The 21,053-nt window shown below is 36.0% G+C and overlaps 5 protein-coding genes and 1 long non-coding RNA gene across 12 annotated transcripts; 1 reads left to right on the forward strand and 5 right to left on the reverse strand.

Annotated features, from left to right (window-relative positions):
- Positions 1-3: 3 nt before the first annotated feature.
- On the reverse strand, positions 4-5,540 carry LOC104716793 (putative ubiquitin-like-specific protease 2A). Its single transcript, XM_087470620.1, is given in 18 exon segments — positions 4-524; positions 617-970; positions 1,311-1,430; positions 1,749-1,783; positions 1,786-1,826; positions 2,200-2,287; positions 2,376-2,431; positions 2,507-2,707; positions 2,891-3,022; positions 3,163-3,216; positions 3,660-3,768; positions 3,962-4,037; positions 4,109-4,306; positions 4,488-4,534; positions 4,642-4,732; positions 4,826-4,875; positions 5,062-5,121; positions 5,211-5,540. Coding segments are annotated over 18 exon segments (2,343 nt in total). The 5' UTR covers positions 5,386-5,540; the 3' UTR covers positions 4-68.
- Positions 5,541-7,981: 2,441 nt separating this feature from the next.
- Positions 7,982-11,149, reverse strand: LOC104716794 (uncharacterized). Of its 2 annotated transcripts, none has more exons than XM_010434237.3 (8): positions 10,423-11,149; positions 10,211-10,318; positions 9,995-10,077; positions 9,347-9,777; positions 9,097-9,260; positions 8,899-8,984; positions 8,655-8,785; positions 7,982-8,560 (listed from the first exon to the last, which is right to left on the reverse strand). In XM_010434237.3, the coding sequence occupies exons 1-8, from the start codon at positions 10,705-10,707 to the stop codon at positions 8,073-8,075; spliced, it is 1,776 nt and encodes a 591-aa protein (XP_010432539.2). In that variant the 5' UTR covers positions 10,708-11,149; the 3' UTR covers positions 7,982-8,072. The 2 variants fall into 2 exon arrangements, with proteins under 2 accessions (XP_010432539.2, XP_010432540.2); XM_010434238.3 differs by having other exon boundaries at positions 10,228-10,318; positions 10,423-10,920.
- Positions 11,150-12,120: 971 nt separating this feature from the next.
- Positions 12,121-12,502, reverse strand: LOC147935759 (uncharacterized). Its single transcript, XM_087470267.1, has one exon. It carries the CDS (start codon positions 12,500-12,502, stop codon positions 12,200-12,202), a length of 303 nt encoding a protein of 100 aa, XP_087326393.1. The 3' UTR covers positions 12,121-12,199.
- Positions 12,503-13,594: 1,092 nt separating this feature from the next.
- Positions 13,595-14,675, reverse strand: LOC104719996 (F-box/kelch-repeat protein At2g43270-like). The gene is made up of 2 exons (XM_087470268.1): positions 14,180-14,675; positions 13,595-13,974 (listed from the first exon to the last, which is right to left on the reverse strand). The coding sequence occupies exons 1-2, from the start codon at positions 14,673-14,675 to the stop codon at positions 13,595-13,597; spliced, it is 876 nt and encodes a 291-aa protein (XP_087326394.1).
- A 265-nt stretch (positions 14,676-14,940) lies between these two features.
- On the reverse strand, positions 14,941-16,775 carry LOC104716795 (uncharacterized). 6 transcript variants are annotated; one of them, XR_756144.3, is made up of 7 exons: positions 16,487-16,775; positions 16,295-16,369; positions 15,937-16,016; positions 15,772-15,842; positions 15,562-15,693; positions 15,395-15,480; positions 14,941-15,316 (listed from the first exon to the last, which is right to left on the reverse strand). It is a non-coding gene; the product is annotated as an uncharacterized LOC104716795 (long non-coding RNA). The 6 variants fall into 6 exon arrangements; XR_756143.3 differs by having other exon boundaries at positions 15,579-15,693; positions 16,460-16,769; XR_015569226.1 differs by having other exon boundaries at positions 15,579-15,693; positions 16,487-16,758.
- Positions 16,776-19,405: 2,630 nt separating this feature from the next.
- Positions 19,406-21,042, forward strand: LOC104716797 (uncharacterized). The gene has a single exon (XM_010434239.3). The coding sequence runs from the start codon at positions 19,485-19,487 to the stop codon at positions 20,856-20,858; it is 1,374 nt and encodes a 457-aa protein (XP_010432541.1). The 5' UTR covers positions 19,406-19,484; the 3' UTR covers positions 20,859-21,042.
- Positions 21,043-21,053: the final 11 nt, after the last annotated feature.

Genomic DNA, 21,053 nt, shown 5'->3' on the forward strand with positions numbered 1-21,053 from the left:
AGATTAGAGAATCAGACAGATAATAATCGCATTAGATTGGCGATATTCATCTTCATTATATTACAATATCATGTTTTTGGCTTCTTATCCATCACATTTGAACTTGTGACTAAGAAGTTTTCTTTTTCGTCTGAGCTACTCTCATCATCAGACAACACAAGAAGAATGTCATTATAACAAGAAGCAGCAGTTGAATCTCTACTCTTGTTCACTCCTTTTTCGATCACTGCTGAATCAGACTTGATTTCTCTGCTTCTATGAATCCCTGCGGATTCTCCGGTAACTCTAAGCTCATCATCATCTTCTCCTTTCATCTCAACTTCACATGAATCTTCAGAATCAGAGACATATTCTACTGAAACAGTTTCTTCATCTTCACTGTTCACGATATAAAGCCTGCATTCCTCTTTTCGTAATGTATCTATCTCGTGATGAATAGATTCTTGTATGTCCATTTTCTTGTCCTCTTTTTGTAATGTATCTATCACATGGGTTTTCTTCTCCCCACTTTCTTGAACTTCTTCCTAGTTTGGGGAGGAAAAAGTATAGAATAGCTATCAACATAAGATAATTAGCAGTGGAATCTAAACTGAAGATATATAAAAGGCAATTTTACCACTATAGGCGACATAAAGACCTTTCGGAGCTTAGAAGACTGAGGGTCATAACCTCCTGTGCAAAAAGTTTCTTTGCTAAGAATCAGAACTGGCGAGCAAGTCTTTGTTTGGGGAATGTCTGTAACGCTTGATGATGAATCATCAAACGGTTTCCTCCAGTTACAGCTCTCAATCACATTTTTGCTTTCATTTGCTTGATCATTCTTGTTGGAAACTCCATAATGAGGCGGTTCACTTTTGGAACTAGCTGGAAGAATACTTGGATCATGACCTTTGTGGAGATTGTAAAGCAATTCTAAGATGTATCTACGCTTAAGTGAAGCTTCCTTCGCAGGAAACCAATTCCTAGTTAGCTGAAAAGATGCAGAAAATAAGTTAAACCATCCCATTCATATCAATCTTTCTCGGTGGAGTGCTTTCATATCATAAGAATAAGGAAGATCTTCTCACAAGTTGAATTATTTACACAAGTAAAAGCACTACACTACAACTCAATAAAGACTCCATAGTGAACGTAAATAAGATTCTAAAAGAATGTATCAATTTTCTAAAACAATAATTGCCAGAACTTGATAAGATTCTCAAATGCTTGTTTCAATTGTCACTCTTAAGTTTAAGGAAATAGTAAACTAAAAATCTGTATGTCAGATGCAACTTCATCATATCCAAGGAGATGGAAACAAGACTACTTACAAATTTTGCTGATCTTGTGATAAGGGATGGATTGAACTTAGCAGGAGCTTGAGCCACAAAAAGGTCCAAATAGTGGAGCAAAAAGAGGCCACAGTCAAACGAATTCTCTTGCTGAGGGAGCTGGATTTTTCAAATGAAGCAATAGCATCAGAAAAGCCACTGAGGAAAACAAAATTCACATTGGAAATATCATTTGACTCCACTAGATTAGGAACATGTTTTTCAAAGATAACCTAACAACCAAAACTGATATGATATGTTAGACACAAACATAAAGCTCATCAAAATGCATCTATCGCACGAATACAAGCAGAAGTACTATATACACTAAGATAATCTGGAACAGGGGGGTTTACGACACCATGACAGAACCATAATAGTTTTGACATGCGACTTCTATCTGAACTCAAGATAACTTTATCCTTGTTAGGAAGCTACCTCAAGTGAGATGGACTGCATATCTGAACCATAATAGTTGTGTTTCCATGCCTCGCTTTCCACTCTTCACGTAGGTAACTATGATCACATGATGGACATTTGAATTGTTATGAAAAAATCCTCCCATTAAAAAGATCAATAATCAACAAACATATGTAAGTTGAAAAGTGGAAAAACGGAATAACAAAAATATGTCAATGTGCAGAAAATTATCAAAGACCTCCCATTAAAAAGACCAATCATCAACTGTAAACCTAAACACCCCTTAGTCAGCTTTGATCTCAACGAAAAAAATTGGATCCAGCCTCATTCATAAGTAGCATCCAACTAGCAACAACTCTCGAATCTAAATTCAAAAGTACCGTCACTTAAAATGGCCTCTTGAATCCAAATGAAAAGAACGAGTAAATGCTAGGGCAGTGAACTTTGATGAAACGTGTTAAGATCATACCTCGGAAAAATATTTATGAGACCACCTTTGTGGCTTCCTTTAATTGAGTCCAGATGCAAGATACAGGGAACCCTTTGTGGGTTTTCGACTTCATTACCAGAAGAGTAAAAATTTATTTACAAAATGTAAAACAAAGTCAACGAGGATAAGAAAATAACATAACGAGTTAATCTTACCATGAGAAGGAACCAATTCACCGGGATGACAGATAATAATCAGACTCCAGTGAAAACTGCAATCAAGTGCAAGTATAAGTCATCTTATCAGCGGTAAGAAAAATAGTTATCTGTGAGAAATATGTTTTCACCTGAAGTTTATAGGAATAAATATATAATCTTTTTCAAAAATATCCACATTCTTAGTCCACTTCTGAACACGTTGGTATGCTTCCCTTCCTCCAAACGTGCTAGGTGAACCTTTGTCTAAATTAGCCAGCTTACGGAAAAAGAAACAGTTGAAGAAGTGGAATCTGCCTCGTTCCTGCGGCGGAATTCGATTCTTAAGGTACCTGTAAGCATCAAACCAAACTTTACAAGCTGCTCCGAACTAGCTTATGCATTAAAACGGTAAAATATAAATGAAAACAAATATAATACGACAAGGGTTTTACAAGCCTTGCTTTTGGCTTATAGGCATCCTCTGCTCTACAGACACAGTTTATATTACCTTTAATGTTAAGATAATAACTTACTTGATATAAAAATCAATGATTGTATCGTTGATGAAACGTCTTGGCTTCAGAAGCTCAATGTCTTGCTTCCTAACTACTACAGAATCTGGCTCTCCTTGAGGGTAGATTAGATCTTCAAATGAATCAGCGAGACTGAAGATCAGAATACAAACAGCACATATCAAGAGGTAAGATAAAGTCATAAAAGAAGAGTACACCACCAAACTGTCAGATTACATTTACCAACATTTATATAAATCACATTATTCAGAAATATTAAAGTTCATACTCACTTAGTGAGTGAAGTTCCCAAATTATGTCCAGTACAAGCGCTTTCCTCGCTTTCCCTGTCAACATTCAACAACGACAACAATTAGTTATAACTTAGAACCCACAAGATAATTAGCCTATCTTACTAACTTCTTTCTCCTCGAACCTTTTACAGGATTTAAAACATAAGTGGTCCTTGTTTAAGGTCAAAAGCTCTTTCATATATTGATTTGTACAGCTTCTAAGAAATTTAATTAGGTAACCAGGAAACAATTGAAGGCAAGAGGATTTTGTATACGATAGTGCACATATATTTGGTATATATATGTCAACAATTCTGTTAACGATGTCGAAAAAAACAAATATCTACAAATCATTCAAGACTTCAGAAAACGACTAGTTGAGTCATATACCACCAACATGAAAATAATGGAAGGTAATGATGGAAGGGGAGGAAGTGGGGAGAACTACAATGAATATTCTAACACAATGGTGCAAAAAATATTTCTAAATGACTTACGTTATGGTGTCAAACCAAATATCCTTGTATCTCGAGTCCAAGGATTTGATGGTTTCTACTTCTTCATACCATTTAGGGTCATAAACGGAAAATTTTAGGAGATCAATTCCTGTCAGCATGGGTACAGATGTTAGTTAGACATAAGTTGACGTTGTAAACATCAAAAACTACACAAAGAGAGATATGATGTGTGTGCCCTTCTTATTTCAGCTAACAATGTAAGGAATCCCTCGTGTGAGAAAAAGAAACTCCTTTGAACTTAAGCCACACTAATATAAACAAAAGTGAACATATGTTAGGACCTGAAATCTCTTCCGCAGAGTAAACTGCTTCTGGCTCCCTGGACTTCAGAAGGACGTTGACAAAAGAAGTCTCAACCTAAAAAATAGAGCTCAAGCATCATTAAAGAAAACCCATCGACCTATAAATGAAGCTCTAACAGAACTCACCTCCAAACACCACTGAGACTCAATTTTGATGATATCTTCTATTCTCCACTGACAACTAAAGGTCCCTTTAGTGGCATTTACTGATGAACTTTCAACATTCATACAGCTACGTGAAAATGTTAACTTCGAGTTTGTACAGTATATATCTCCATATATAATAACATCAGGGTTAATAAGAACTTGTGCAATCTCGAGATCCTGTATATGCAGAAAAAGAAAAAGCATGAGATACTATGAACATATAAACCCACGTGCATAAATCTTGAGACAAACAGCAAATTGACAAATTTTCAGAGGAAGAAGAGCTTATGTTTTTCATCTTGTTTGTGATCCTAAGCTATCTCCAATTAGAAAGAACGGTATACTCAAAGAGACTTACAACTTCAAGCGGATCAGAAGCAGGATTTGTGGCTTCTTCAGTTGAGGCTAAAAATATAATCAGAAGATTCTTTAGAGCAAGCAATTTTGAAGGAAGAAACCGAACAAAAAAAATAACTGAAATTAAAGATAAAGAACACTAAAATGCTAAATACCTTCATCATTTTCTGAGAGAGATGATGAAGTTGATGAATCAATTCCAATCCTTCCATGGGAACCATTGGAGATTAAATCAATCAGATCACCCTGCAATATATATAGTACAACAAAAGTTAGAAAACTTGTAGACATTCGAATTCCTTATACTAAGTCCTTGATGACTGCATGAGAAAGGCTCACAGTTGCATCTCCGCTGAGTTCACACCTTGAATGTTCTTCTTTTGCTGGTACTGTATAAACCAAAATGAGATTAGCCAACCTAGATGACCAAATAGATAAAAGATCAAGGAAATGGTGATCGCTGCATATTAGCAACTGAAAATTTGAAACCCTACAGGGCACATAGCATAGAACAAATTGTCATCATTTGCAGTAGAGTAACTGTTCCCCAAGATGTAGTTTTTTGGTGATTTTACCTTCAACATCAATAACTACGCAGTCCATTTCTTTACTCTCGATTTGGGTGTTCTTCGCAACTGCAATCGAAAAAACATCACAAAAGAAGTGAATAAACAAAATCGATACAAGAACTAAATGGGGAAGATTCAGAGAAGAAGACACTTACAGCATCGAAGGAAGTCATACTTATCGACGGCGGAGGAGGTTTTAGTAGTGACAGGGGAATCGTATTTCCGAAGGAGTTTCTTCGACATCTCTTCAACACGTTCTTCCTCTTCGGTGAAATCGTATACTCCAATCGACTTCCTTTTACTGCGGGATTGAACTGATCGGAGACTCATCGGCGCCAGGATAATACTGAGTTACAGTTCCGACGGCTTGAGAAGGTTCTCGAGGCGTCCGCTGTACTATACGATGCGACATCACAACTCACAAGGTATTGAATTTGAAAATTTGGTTTTCGAATTCTGTCTTGGTTATGTTCGACTTTTGGGATGACCAGTTGACCACTCATGATTTTGAAATTTCAATTTGATTTTAAAATCGTACCGATACTCATAAGGAAGAAAGGCAGTTACCGGTTCAACCGTTCAAACCATGGATTGTTTGTCTATCCGGTTCGATTTTTTTGGCAAGCCGGTTTAATCACAGATTTTTTTTTTTGTTTAATCACAGATTGGCACAGCTCTAAAACAAAACAGTGATTATATAACTCTTCTTTTTATTTATTTCATGTTTGGAGTTTCGTTTTGTATTTCATATTTTTATCTATATTTTTCATGAAAAATAAATAAATAAAATTTATCATATTTAATACGATAGTAAATTGGTATGACAATATATATATATATATATAAAAAATTGGTTTTTCTATCTTCTCATTCTTCCAGTTCACCGCAATATTCACACTTAGAGAAATTTTTCATTACATGGCTAAGAAGGCGGATCTAAATTATGCTAAGATGAAATTGGATCAGTTGTTGAAGAGGGTTTGTAGTCTATTTTGTTATAAGAGTTACCATCAACCATCATACGACATATCAAAACACACAAAGTACATATGCATAATAACACAACAGACACAAATATAATCATATTATAAGACACACATTTGTTGCAAAGTATGTGATTCTCATCCATCTACTATTATATACTTGTTGCGTGTGTTGTATTATTATATTGTGTGTTGTGTTATGATAATAATATGTATGTGTGTGTTTTGTAATGTTAGTGTGTGTTGTGTTATGATAGTATGTTGTATTTATGTGTGTGTTGCGCCCCTTTTCTTGAGTGCATTTATGGTGTAAATTTTATACTAGTCTTGATTGAATACAAACACCAAATTTAAAGAGAGTTTTAAGAAGTCTTGATTGAGTATAAAGACTTCAGAAATCACTCATGTCAGAGAGTGAACTTCTTAGGCACCTGCTGACTTTTCTTAGCAACAGCAGTGACACATGCTTCCTGGTAAGGGCAACATGCGCAAGAATCTGGCTTTCCAGCAGTTTTCGATTGGGGACCTGGGCACAAATCGCTCTGAAGTTGCACTAACACTTTGCCGCTTTTGGCATCGATGTCATATGTAGGGCTGCAATAAATATCAAAAGCAGACAAAGTCAAAAAAAAAAAAAAAAACTCTTGGGTACAATAATATTAAGCAATCAACAACAAGGCAAAGAAAAGCTTGCTTGCTTACTCAATAGAAGCGGGATACATATCGAACAAATCGCTCTGAAGTGTATCTTTGGATATGTCGACTCGGCCGCTTTTGGCATTAATATCAACTGACTTCAACCTGCAAAACAAAACAAATATCAAAATAAGTCTCCACCGACAACTGGAAGACAAAAGAACAAGAAAATGAAAAGTACTCACTTTAAAATATCCTCATCACGAGGCTTAATCACCAAAGACTTAAGAGGTTCGACACGTTTTGAACCTGCAAAAAAAAAAAAAAAAAAAACCAACACTGATTCAATTACACACTTCACCATCTCTGCAAAGTATATGATTCTCATCCATCTACTACTATATACTTGTTGATGTGTGTTGTATTATGATATTGTGTGTTGTCTTATGATAATAATAATATGTATGTGTGTGTTTTGTAATGATAGTTTGTGTGTGTTGTGTTATGATAGTATGTTGTATTTATGTGTGTGTTGCGCCCCTTTTCTTGAGTGCATTTATGGTGTAAATTTTATACTAGTCTTGGTGTTCTATATTCTCTGATTGTAAAATCTCACATATTAAATGAAAATTCTGTAACGACAAAATAATGGCTCCATAGAAACACTTCTTTCTAAGACCATCTCCATTAGACATATTAAGAGAATGTTTTAATATATAATTAAATAGTATATATTAATATTATAAGACATTTTTTTGTGGGGAATGTGAGACATCATGTCTATAATTTCTTCATGAACACATTTTTATTGAGTGTGTTAGTCTTCTTAAGACACTTATAATATAAAATTGGTATTTTTATAGTTAAATTATGTTTAGACACTTGGAAAGGTTATGCAATAGAGATGGGTCTTATTAGCTAGATGTAGTTATGCTTTAGATTATTAGGTATGATCTGAGTAGCCAATGAACACTTGTTTATTTTTACTATCTTGGTTCTTTGTGTTAGTATTTTAATGTTGGAGAAAAATAGGGAGAAAGTGTTCGAAATCAGAAAAACATACTCAAGTAATCATCAAGTTCAAAAGAAGATCAGGAAATGGACACAAAAACTGTCATCTCTTAATTGGTTTCTTGGCTACGTGATAATGATAAGTGTACAGGCTAATTTGATTATTCTAGGTTCTTTTTCTTGTAACAATTCTCATGTTTTCTTGTCATTTGCTTGGGCTTTAATAATCTTATCTTGATTAGTCATTTGCATAGTATGATTTTACAAATTCACACACTTAAACTCAAAAAGTGTTATAGTTACTCAATATCGATTTATATCTTCTATCATGTAAAACTAAAAATAATGGGTTCACACACTCAAAATTGTTTGGCAAAAAAAGTAACACTATTCAAAGTTGTAAATCTTGTTCCAGTTCCTTCTGTGTTCTCGCAAGAAATTGAAAAACTCTCTGTTGTTGCCATTCTTCAACTGTTCGTAAACTTTTGTTACATAACCAAAGTCTCGTCCGTAGATGTGACTTGCACATGCCGCTTTGTAACTCATCATCTCCCAGTCTCCTATTAACATACCGTTTTTTATTTCTGTCTCGAGCATTCCTGGGGAGAAATGGCGGTTCAGCCACCACTTAGCCCGAAGAGCCCATAATGTATTGGCGAACATTTTTGGTGTCGGGTTGTATCGAACAGAATATGTTTGTTGGTTCCGTTTATCTCCAGATCTGTCGTCGAGGCATATAGACATTTGGTCTTCATCAAGACTCTCAAAGAAGTGACTGAAGCAAGAGGCTAACTCCTTCCAGATTTCAGGCTCAGGAAAAGAAGCTTCTACATGCAATGCTAGCATCTCGATTAGCGACTCTCTACTATACTCACCTGCAGGCAATTAAAACAGATGGTACTATTAACAACTTAGGTAGGATTCAAGGTCTTAAGGCTAAAAGGTGTTTGATGGATTGATCTTAAGTACCTTCCATGCACATTCCAATAAGCTTCTTAAGGGTAGTTACACAACTAGGATCAATCTTTAAGATATCTTCATAGGATTTTGCAAGAATGTCGCTGTTACGATGAAATTTCTCCATCATTAGGGCCTTAATCCTACAGTTGACCAAAAGAACCAAAACCCACTTCAGAAAATCATCTGTTTACATATTCTAAATTCCTAAGGCGGGTGCATATACTAGATAAGAGAATGAAAAATATCTTTATACCTGAAAGGTTTTATGTCATGTACCTTCTTGCACATCTCCTCGACCATTTTCATCGCTTCATCTACATGACCTCCAACTAACAGAAGCTAGAAAAGTAAAAAAACAAACATCAAATTAGTGCGAGACATTCCAGCTTTAAGGGATGAACATGAGGACATTATGAGACACGTAGGCAAAAATAGTTAAATCAGTTTTTACATGTACAAGTGGATGTAATGCAGCCAAAGATACATGAGGCGGGGACTGAAGAGTTTGCCGCATATATTTGACAGCTTCCTTATAATAAGTATCATTGACAATCTTTATGTAGCAATCAGGATCTTCTGGCGGTTTTAAGGGAAGCAACCATGGATCCATGTCGCCTAACAATTGAAAAAAAGAAGCCATAGATTCAATAGAAGTGGTTATGGATTATAGCGTAATGCGAAAAGAAATTCTTAGTACTAACCAAGAATATTAATAACGGTGGGATCAAATTCAGCTCCATCTCGCAAAGAACCTTGGTTTTCTTCAGAGTTTGCATAGAGTTGTGGTGAAGTGGTAACAGGCGGAGTAGTCTTTAATTTTACCTTGGTATCCATTTTTGTTCCTGAGTCACTGATGGACAAATGGGAATCTTTTTTACAATACATGACGGAAGTCTGTGAATCGTTTCTAGCAGAAACCTCTGACGCCGCGGAGCAAACTGACTGATCCCTACCTGAACCCTCAACCAGATGATCAGATCTTGATTCCGACATATTGGATACGCTTTCGTTTTCATCTGCCTCTTCAGGCTGTAACACATTCAAAAATTTACTACACCACATCTTGTAGAATGTGATTCCTATAAAAAGATTGGCCCGTGGAAGCATTCCGAAATCACGGTTCTGCATCAAGCTACCAAAAAAAATAAAACAGAGTTCAAAATTAACCCAAACAGACTACCCTCAGGAAGGTGGGAACTATGCCATTGGTGGATAAAGATTGTAAACATGAGAAACTATCAACATACACAATTACAAGATAACATGTGCACTGAAACTATCAAATGCAAACTATAGAAACCCCCAACATCCTATTATAAAACTAGTTCAAGAAGATATCAAAATCGTACCTGATTGCAGCACTATTGGCATCAGTGTTCATATCATGCTCAATAAAATGACAAATTTGCTCGTACCAAACCAAGAGCCTCTCCTGTCCAAATGACCAAGTAACTCAAATGTTATCCTCGAGCCTTCTTAGACTAATGTTCAACCAAAATGCTATATTGTCCAATAACTAGGATAACATTGAAGTAAACGAATTACACAAATCTAAAAAAAGGAACCTCTTTAAGTTGTTTACCAATCTGGCCAATCCAAGCATCATATATTCTTCCAATCTCATCGGCTTTGTTTTTCTTAGTTTCCGAGTGATTCACAATTTGTATATGAGCCTGCCAAAAAAAAAAAAAAAAAAGAACCATTTCATCATATTGGCGATTATATAAAAAAAAAAAAAAAAACAAAAGGCAAAAACTTTGGAACTCAAAAAGACGACCTCGTATTTGAGACGGTTCATCTTCGGACAAGGATGTTTGATTGTGCCTTTCATCAGAAGAGAGAGCACACGACTTGCATCACTCGAGTTTCTCCTACGAAGTAGCTCACGAAGGATCCCTGGTAATCTATTAAGATACTCGCTTCTGCTTGCCTTTGGTCCAAGACTCAGAAGATAAGATGGTTTCGCCCTACAGAGATGAACTCTCTTGGATTTTGAGACGACAGAGCCTATATCTGAGCTACTCACACGACACTTGTCAGCTTTTTCTTCGGTTTCTACCATTACCCTTATCCCCAAAATCTTATCTTCGTGTGAATCAAAATCAATACCAAGAAGAAGCTTTCTAATTGAGTGAAATCCGAAAAAAAATAGAGCTTGGACTTGGAGGTTAAAAAATTAAGGAATACTTGAAGAGAGGTTTAAAAAGTCACAAAAGATGATGATGTTCTCTCCGTAGTCACCTTCCTCTGCTCCTTCATTTTGTCTTCTTGTTGCAGAGAGAGAGAGAGAGAGGAGGTTGTTGTACCATTGGACCTTATTTTGGTAATGGGCTTGTGATGTTTTAGTTTGAGCCCAAAACACTTTTACCATGGGCTTGTTGTTGTAGACTCTCTCAGTTACACCCTGTAAAATAATGCTTCACCATACTTGCACGGATTATTGAATTAGGACGTGCTACATTATTTACAGAAATTGTGTATATGATCGATCTCATTTCTTCCGCAAACCCATTTTTAAGTCGAGTCCCCTATAACAATGAAATATATAATGATATGATTTTATTAAATATTTTTATAATATTATACTTTTGTTTGTTGTTGTCATATTCTTGTCCTAACTATATAAATTCTCTTTCTAACCAATTCTCCATTATATACACCAACAATGTCTTATATTTTGATTAAATACCCGTATTCATACGAACTTGTGTATTGTATGTTTGAGACAATGATGTATTTTTAAGAAATTGAAACCTTCAGATTAATGTGTTTTCATTGCACCTACTCTACAAGTGTACGATCTGATATAATTACGAATATAGCCTTTAGTTAATAAATCCTAACTCGTGATTTTGAAATTTCAATTTGATTTTAAAATCGTACCGATACTGATAAGGTAGAAAGGCTATTACCGGTTCAACCCATGAATTGTTTGTCTATCCGGTTTCGATTGTAGTTTTGGGAAGCTCCAGTTTAATCACAGATTGGCACAGTTTTATTTTGCATTTCATATTTTTAATTTATATATATTTTTTAATTTTTTAAAAAACCTTAATAAGACTATAAAATAGTATATGTATTACGGTGGTAAATTGGTATTAAATTGTGTATTTTAAGCTTAAAATGATATTTTAGAGTTTGGTTATTAGGTAACCACGTACATATTAGAGTAGGAGGGTTTTGATTGTTGAACTAACTTTAATAAAATTCCTTGTATTGTCAAAATAATCTATTAAAAAAAACACATTAAGTTGAACTACCAAAAGCTCAAGCCAACCAGAAACTGTAAAGTACAAAAAAGTCTTTGTAATCCATAGAGACTCTTGCGGTCTTGCCACTATATAAGCTCATTCGCATATCTCTAAGATTTCACGACAACACAAAGCAATAAATACAAAGTGAAGGGCTTAACCATAACTGGAGAGATTCATCAACATGGCATCATACAAGCTCTTTCTCATTGCTTTTTTAGTGACTCTCTCTTCTTCCTCTACTATGATAAACACTTGTTCAGCCTCACGCCGCCTTCTCCAGCAACAACAACAACCTATTCCTCAAATTCCAAGCATGTCTATCCCGACAATGGGACTACCTCCATTGCCATCAACGTTGCCGCAACCATCTCTACCAACTCTTCCCACAATGCCTACTACAATGCCTCCGTTTCCAATGCCATCATCTTTGCCACAACCAAATCTTCCCACAATTCCCACTGTAATGCCTCCAATGCCAACGTTGCCTTCGTTTCCTACCGTAATTCCTTCTCTTCCAACTAGTCTCCCATCTATTCCGTTCTCCTCTCCTCCGCCTTCTACATCAAGTCCTTGAATTATCACTTCATCATGTGATTGATGCATCTTTTATTATATATTATTGTTGTAATGTTTTCAATGTGGTGTGTTTGGTTATTTAGGCGTACCCTCGTTACATGATTTGTACCTTTAATTTCCTTTTGATTTTCATTAATTTGTTGTATTTTACATTTGTTTGTGCTTGTGAAAGTAATCATTTGGTTCTTTACTCATAGTGATATTATTAAAAAAATTGGTGATGTTTGTTGTTATATATCAAATTTTATACAATTAAAAGTGCAAATTTATTCGTTAAATTTGCAATAAAACACTGTATAGCTAACATCTTCTTCGGCTTATATGAACATTTCGGGTGTAAATTTTATATTTATTCGTCTTTTTGTTCAGTATTAATTATTTGATACCCTCCTTATATTAGCAGATTTTGTAAAACCTCTTTTATTAAATGAAAATCCTTTAACAAATAAATAATGGCTTTATAGACACTTTGTTCTTCTTTACGATATTTACTTTCGTAAGAAGCGGATTGATTTGCCATCTCATTAAAAACTAAAAGAAAAAAATAACAGAGGCAATAAGCTAGTCCATGATTCAAGAGAAAGATGTAAGGGACAAACGTTGCATCGCATCAGTTTGGAAATGTAAATAAATTGATCATAATAGTGTAATAAGAAAACAAGAAAAATAAAAGTAGAAAAGAAGATGATCATCTAGAATACTAATTAATAAATTGTATCAAAAAAGAAAGAAAGAAAAAAACTCTTTAGAAAATTGTATCGAAAGAGAAGAGAGACTGGAAGTAGGGAGCAAGGACCCGAGTTTTGAAGTAGGGGGAGCCATAGGCAACCTTTAAAATTTGACGGTCGCTGAGAAGCAAAGTTTTAGTACGCGGATCATATTTGAGCAACCTTTCTATGAAACCCGAGTGATTTGCATCTTTTGGCTTGTTACCGTTGATCAACACCTTTCCGTCACGGCAGATTTCAATTGGCATAAGCACCTCCTCCAAACTAGTCCTTGCATGGCTTTTTAGATCAATTGAATACATTTTCCCCCATGCGTCTCCTCCTCTATCCATGCTCCACATCTCCAAACAGCTAAGTTGTTGTTCTACGATCCATACTTGATCCCTAAGGTTCACGAGATGAATTCGGTAGGAGGGTTTGTACTAGCACCGAAAGGAGGGTGATGGACTGCACGGAATCTGTGTGTGTGAAGATCAAATGCTATGATCTTGGCCGTTGTTGAATACTCGGCTTCCCTCAACCATAGATAAGCAGTGAACCAATAGATGGATCCGTTAACGCTCGCTGAAGGTTGCCCATTAAAGCAAGGTATAGGAACATGGCTTATGTATATCCATTTCCTTGCCTTAATCGAAAAAAGCTCGCATTCTGTGCATAACGTACACTCCCCATGCGGTTCAAATAACCTAACAAGTTTATAATCTCCGCTCACTCTGTCTCTCCCAAATCCTAACAAGCTGCTAAACGGCAGGTTGGAAAACTGATGATTCCCTGCATGTAAGAAATGAAATAATACAAATGACATTAATAATCAATTAGCTATATATATAGGAAAAGAGAACTTTAAAAAACAAAAAAAACAAACAAAACTCTTTCAGAATAATTTATAATAATTAAATGTCAACTCCAACAGTTTTAATTCTTTTGAAAAAAAAAAATTAAATAAATAAACGAAGGCAGTATATATGTTACGTACGCATGTACATGCCGTGAAAAAGAATATGTGTTCTGCAGCGGAATTCGGGTAAAGTTAGATGACTTTCAAATTTCTGTGGACGGTGACAAAGAGATTGTTGTTCAACTTGGATCACCTGACGAGTCGCCCGATTAATAAACAGAAACTTGTTACCAGGTCTCGGACAGCAGATGAAACCGTCGCATGAGAGACAAGGAACATGTTCGTTATTTTGAAGCAGCACATAGGAAAATCCGGGAACACCGTTTGATGAATGGAAGTAACGGAACAATCGAGGTTCCCGGGAAACTTCATGAGCGAGCGGGTCCATGACTTTGACACTAGCAAGGATCGTGAAACGGTGTTTGGATTTCTGATGAACCAAGTACCGCTCCATGAAATCTCGAGATCTTATCAAACTTCTCCATTGTTTTGAAACCAATTCTAATCGACGCAGAGGTTGCACTGGAAGTCTCAGCAAGATCTCGATTTCTACATCAAACGGTAGTTCTTCCATGCCTGCTAGCTAGCTACTGTCGCCCTTAACCCTTTCTTTTCATTGATATATATATATATACGAGAACCGTGAAAAATATAGTATTCGGGAAAGTCATTATCTCTGTTATGGAAAGTAACATTGTCTCCATAACGTAATTGATGAAATAAACTGAAAGTTTCGTTTTCACAATACTGTACGTACGTGTTAAAAAAGAAAGACGTTGACCAAAAAAGGGAAAGTACATAGACTATATAGTAAAACAGGGAAACAAACTACCTCTGTATGGGGCTAAAAATGTTTTCTTGATACGTAAAATTCTACATACACGACACAATAAAGGAAAGTAAAAAAATAATTTTACATAGGTATAGAAGGTCTTAGCTTATTATTGGTTAGATTATTAGCTAGCGAAACCCGAGGAGAGAGGCTGACTTGCTCCACCGCGCTTGTGCTTGTAGCTCCATTCTCTAAAACACCCAATTCTTGGACCATATCCACTTGTCCATTTATAAGTCAAGTCTGTCTTTGCAAGATCAAACACTGCATTCTGTGCTCTCTTTCTCTCTCTCTCTTCTTGCTCTGACAACTTCTTCTGGGATTTCTTTTGGTCCCTTCTTCTTCGTCCGCAGTGGATTATATTCCTCATTCACCGAACATCTCTGCAATTCAGATTAAGCACTCGTGAATACAACATTTTATGGATCTCTTGCATATATACTGTATTTATTTTTCCTTACCAGATCAATCAACGTTGTGCTCCTCTAAGAAACTTAAGAAGGTTTTGTCTTGTTGGGAGATAGTGTCCACTGTGTGGCCCTATAGCCTGAGAAAACAAAAGGTGAGGTGAGACCTTTTAGTTTACATAACATAGAGAGAGATTCATTCCCGAGGAAGAGGCAGAGACCGATGATTTCACGTAACCTCAAGGATCCCATCGCGAGCGACCAATCTTCCAGCAGCTGTAGTGGCGCCTCCGACCATTTTCATACATTATTCTCCCATCTTCCATCAGCACTTCATATGCTTCTCTCTCCATCTGCAGGTTTTTAGACGTAGATGAGTAAGCAAGAGCTAGGTAATTAGTATGGTCAAGTCGGAAGGGTAAAAAGGTCACCGGATGCATTGTCTTTGCAGAACACTTGTGGGGTGTTTCTCGTTGCCGGTCCCCTATATCCTCCCTCCAGCCTTTTAGTTCCAAAATCAATGAATGCAGAGTTGAGAACACACATTCAAAGACAGGAAGATGTAAAGAGTGGGATATTGGATCTTAAGTCCTTACCAGTAAAAAAAGAATGGCTGTGAGGGTGACTTGCTCTCTGACCATCCAGACATCATAATAGAAGTAGTGGCCATCATAATCTGTAGATGGAAGAGAGGGACGATTAGAATAGTAGATCAGACAGAATCAAAAGGAACTAACAATGTGTGTGATCTTGTTTCTGTTCGGCAACCAAACCCACAGACAAGCCCATATGCACTTGTCTTGGATGAAAACTCGCAAAATATTCGAAAGGGTTCCACAAAAAAAAAAAAAAACATATATGGAAGGAATGTAGAAAACAAAACAAGTACTGGCACGCCAAAGAAGAAGAACAACATGGAACACTGACGACTGTGTAACAGAATCAAGCTCTTACCTCAATCGGGTGAGCCCGCATTACCCTCCCTCGGTGGTTTGGTTGAATCTCTCAGTCTTTCTTCGGCAAAGACACCTGTTACATACATATCAATCATAACACCCAATTGACCAGATCCAACGAGCAATGAGAGGATATCTTTTTTGACGACGCATTCAGACTAACCGTATAATCAAAAGGCGCAGAAATTACCCGTGCCGGAGCCGGTGGGATCGCCGCCTTGAAACCCGGGAATAACACCGTCGCTCGACGTCTCCTCCTCTTTCTCTTTTCTTTATCTCTTTCTCCCGGTTTATACGGAGATCATATATTAAGTTGCGCCTAATTCTAACAATCAAACCCCGGTCCTTTCTTAAACCGGAATTACGATTAGAGAGAGAGAGAGAGAGAATATGCCTAATTCATTTTGGTCGTCAAATAAAACAACACTGCTAAGTGGTAACTGGTTCATTGCTTTCTAAGACAAAAACAAACCATTCTCAATAACCACATCTTATGAACTCATCTTTTTAGTTGGGAGATGGTGTCCACTTTTTTTTTTTTTTCTTTTCTAAAACTAATGTGATGACACTTGTAAATAAGTCAATAAGTGTCAACAAGTCATACCTCTAAGGGTGTACCGACGGTGCACAAGCACAAGATCCCATCATTTTGAGCTGTCGACTAGCATTTTCTAATTATTTTAGCACATTCTGCTCAACAAGAATGTTCCTTTCAACTCATCTTTCAATCGTTTTACCACCTTAACCAAACCTATATATATATATATAGTGTGCAATTTTTAAAAGACCACTGCTTTAAATGAATGCATCTGCCTATTTTTAATATCTCACTCACTTATGTTATCATTACCCGCAAATAAAGAAATAGTGTGCCAAGTTCACCACCACTTACATATAACAAAACCAAAAATCCCACTACATAAAATGTGTTTTCCAACTGACATATACGATTTGGCAGGAAGTTAAAGAGAATTGCTTCTGAAATTAGACAAAATAAGTCACCACGACTTCAAAGTCACCACGCTTCAATAAAGATTTAAGTGTTCAAGATTGGCTAGCTTTCCCTCCTCAACATCCAGACTAACACAATAGAGAAAAAACACACACAACAATGAAACTGTTAGGGAGAAAAACAAATAGGAAGAAAATACCAGAATCTAAAAGTATTCACGCCTGAACAGTCTTGGACATTGCGTATCTCTCAAGGTAATCCTGTATGAGTAACATAGTTTCATCATGTTTTCTCATGCTTGCTTCGTCCAAGGTTCTAAGAAAAAATAGATCGTATATGTTAGAATAACTAAAGCAGGACTTTATATATCACTTTCCACATTCCACACCTTCACACAATATTCATTGCCCACTACTATATACCCATGGCACATGTCCATACATCTCAGCTTAGTTTTGTTAAACTCTTTGTACTCTCTCCGGATAGTAAGAGATTGTATATCAAGCTCAACCAAGCGACCCAAACCTTGTGTAATAATATGCCAATTTTTTTGGCTGGGTAAAACTGAGATTTACTTGTAAAATTGTAAAACATAACTGAAATGATTATATGATTCTATCAATATTCAACTCACTTCTTTCCATAGTTGTTTAACTTGAGTTCAAACCTACCATTCATACCACTATGAAAAAGATGTGGATAAGCATATGTCCATCTGAGATATAATACTTGCAACATTTTTTATAATTGATGTAAATGAACATCAATTCAGTAATTGAAACAAATATTTATTTCAATCGATATTTGCATCAACAAAATGTCATTCATTTATTTATGTGATGCAAATGATTTTAACATCATTTACAAATGATACAAACTAATGAAATGATGTAAAACCATCATTTCTTTTTGTAGTGTAGTTTTAAAGGTACAAGTATACAACATTAACAAAAATGGCTGGGATCGAATACATACCATGTTATTTCCATCTTCGTGCAAAGCAAGACTATTCAGTGACACAGTATGGATCAATTGCCAATAAATGGTTCCATTTGATGAATTCCATGACTTGATGTATTTGTCATCTCCACATGTTAGTATCATTAGATCTCCTCGAGAACTATAGAACACCAAATCATTGACAGACCCACTATGCTCCTTAGTTTTAAGCAACAATTAAATTGAATTTGTTTATATATAAGTTTTTTCCCTCTAATTAAAATAAAAGAGAAGGATTTATATTGATACAAACCTCAAAGTGTTGCTTTGGGGATTATTCATGTATATAGTTGTAAGTTTGAACTAAAGGAAAAATATTAGTATAATTGCATATAAGTTTATTCAGTCAAACTACAAGCAAACAGTTTGAGAGTGCATTATTTGTTCGTCAAATTTGCAATAAACTACTATTTACGATCTTTGGCTTATATGAACATTTGTGATGTTAAAATTTATTAAAGTTAGTACTTTTCTATGTTCATCTCTATTTTTTATTTAAGTGTTATTTATCTCTTAAATTTTGTTGGTCGAATAAATTTATAAACTAGCAAATACGAACATCTTTATAATTGCAGAAACTAAAACAAAAAACAGGTATTGGTCGATGCTAAAAGTTGCCATAAATTGTGGACGCAGATTTGATAAATGTCGTTTTTCAAACATGCAATCCATCAACTTCTTCGGCAAATCAAGTTAGCTTTTTTTTTTTCCCCTCACGAGTTCCAATCTCATCTTATAAAAACCATGCTCTTTCTTCACAAATTGGTTCTAACAAAAATTAATTAGGCTACCAAAAATAATCAGGAAACTAAATTTATTTCAGCTCTCAATAAATATTTAAATATTCGGCACTAAATCTATTTCACCTATTATGGATCTAACACAAAAGCCGATAAAATATAATCAGTCGACCTTTAACACAAGAAAACTAAACAAAGACCAGTTGCTTAATTATATATGAATAATTCGATTAGAAAATATTATTTGTATGCATCTCATCTAAAGTCAGAGTAGTTTAATGTAAAGTGTGCAATAAAAAAATTGTAAAACTAGGAGAGAAAAACGGAAAGCATGTGTTGGTTAATTCCACGCTATTAATGCATCATGGTTGTGCCTGTAATTTTTTCATTAGTCGTTTTGATTATATACGTTCCTCACAAGCTTAATTCACATATTTCATCAAATTAAATTGATTCTGCTGCTTAACTCAATTTGATTAACTCACTCCTACTTCACAATGACGACTAAAGCTAGTGTTTGGCGTAGGCTAGTTACTTGCTTATCGTCCCTTAAGTTCTACTTGAACGTCTTGTGCCTCGTTGTTACTGTTTTTGTTCTTCTCCAAATCTTTTCATTTCATCATTCCCTTTCACTCCCTCCTGCACTCATGACGTATCTGAAACACCAACCTGAACAATTAATATCCGAGAACAAGACGGCTTACTTGGTTGAGAAGCTACGTGAATCGGTGACATTCCTTCCTCTCAAGGACTATCGTTTCTCGAACAAACCACTCGAAGGTCATACTTGGTTCATGAGCTCTCTCTATGATAACCAAACCAAAGGTGAGGCTCAGTATCAAGAATTTCCTTCAGATTCTTCCAAAGGAAGGCTTTTGTGCTTGAAAGGGGTTGATGAGCATGATGGGGCGTGGAACTATTACGCGCTGGCGTGGCCTGAAGCTCTTCCGAGTAATGCTGTTCTTCAGAAGGGCTTGACGTTTGTTTCTTATAACCAATACGATTACGGTAACTTGTGGCATGGACTAACGGCGGTTGTACCGTTTGTTGCTTGGAGCATAAGAAACCAGTGCGAAAACCCTCAAAGATGGGTTTTATACCACTGGGGAGAACTACGGTTTGGGATGGGGCATTGGTTGAGCGAGATCATCAAAGCCACGTACGGTCAAGAACCCGAGTACTTACGGTTTGTTGATGAGGACAAGCCGGTTTGCTTTGAGAAGGCGGTTGTTATGAGACACAATGAAGGTGGAATGTCAAGGGAGAGAAGAATGGAAGCTTTTGATCTCATTAGATGCAAAGCCAGGAACTACTGTAATATCAGCTCATCCGAGACATCAAAACCCAAAATCGGTATGACATTGCTATTGAGAACCGGAGCCAGATCTTTCAGAAATGAGTCTATGGTGATTGATGTCTTTAAGAGAGAGTGTGAGAGAGTAGATGGGTGTGAAATTAATGTTTCATATTCGAATAATCTAACATTTTGTGAGCAAGTTGAGCTGATGAAGAAGACCGATGTGTTAGTATCACCACACGGTGCACAACTCACCAACTTGTTTCTAATGGATAAAAATAGTAGTGTAATGGAGTTTTTCCCCAAAGGATGGCTTAAACTTGCAGGAGTTGGCCAGCTTGTGTTCCAATGGGGAGCTAATTGGTCAGGGATGAGACATGAAGGCTCTTGGCATGACCCGGTTGGCGAAATATGTCAATTCCCCGATACGGATAGGCGATGTATGTCGATATATAAGAACGCTATGATCGGATACGATGAGACTTATTTTGGCGAGTGGGCAAGAAGAGTTTTGGGTCAGTTTAGCATAAGAGATATGAAAGAGATTGGAGAGTGCAGCCACGGAAATAAATAGTTCATTAGATGTATGTTATTGATGTTGCTGAGAAACTTATATATATTGTTGGTAGCTATAGGATTGATGAGTATTGACTGTAACACTACTCAATTTTTTAATCTGTAACTATCTAGAATAAATGAATGAATGTAATCGATGAATGTACTATTGCAATGTCGATCAAATAAATCTGACCATATTCAAAGTTTCATA

Source organism: Camelina sativa, chromosome 10 (assembly GCF_030686135.1).
Source record: "Camelina sativa cultivar CO46 ecotype springtype chromosome 10, ASM3068613v1".
Classification (NCBI taxonomy): Eukaryota; Viridiplantae; Streptophyta; class Magnoliopsida; order Brassicales; family Brassicaceae; genus Camelina; species Camelina sativa.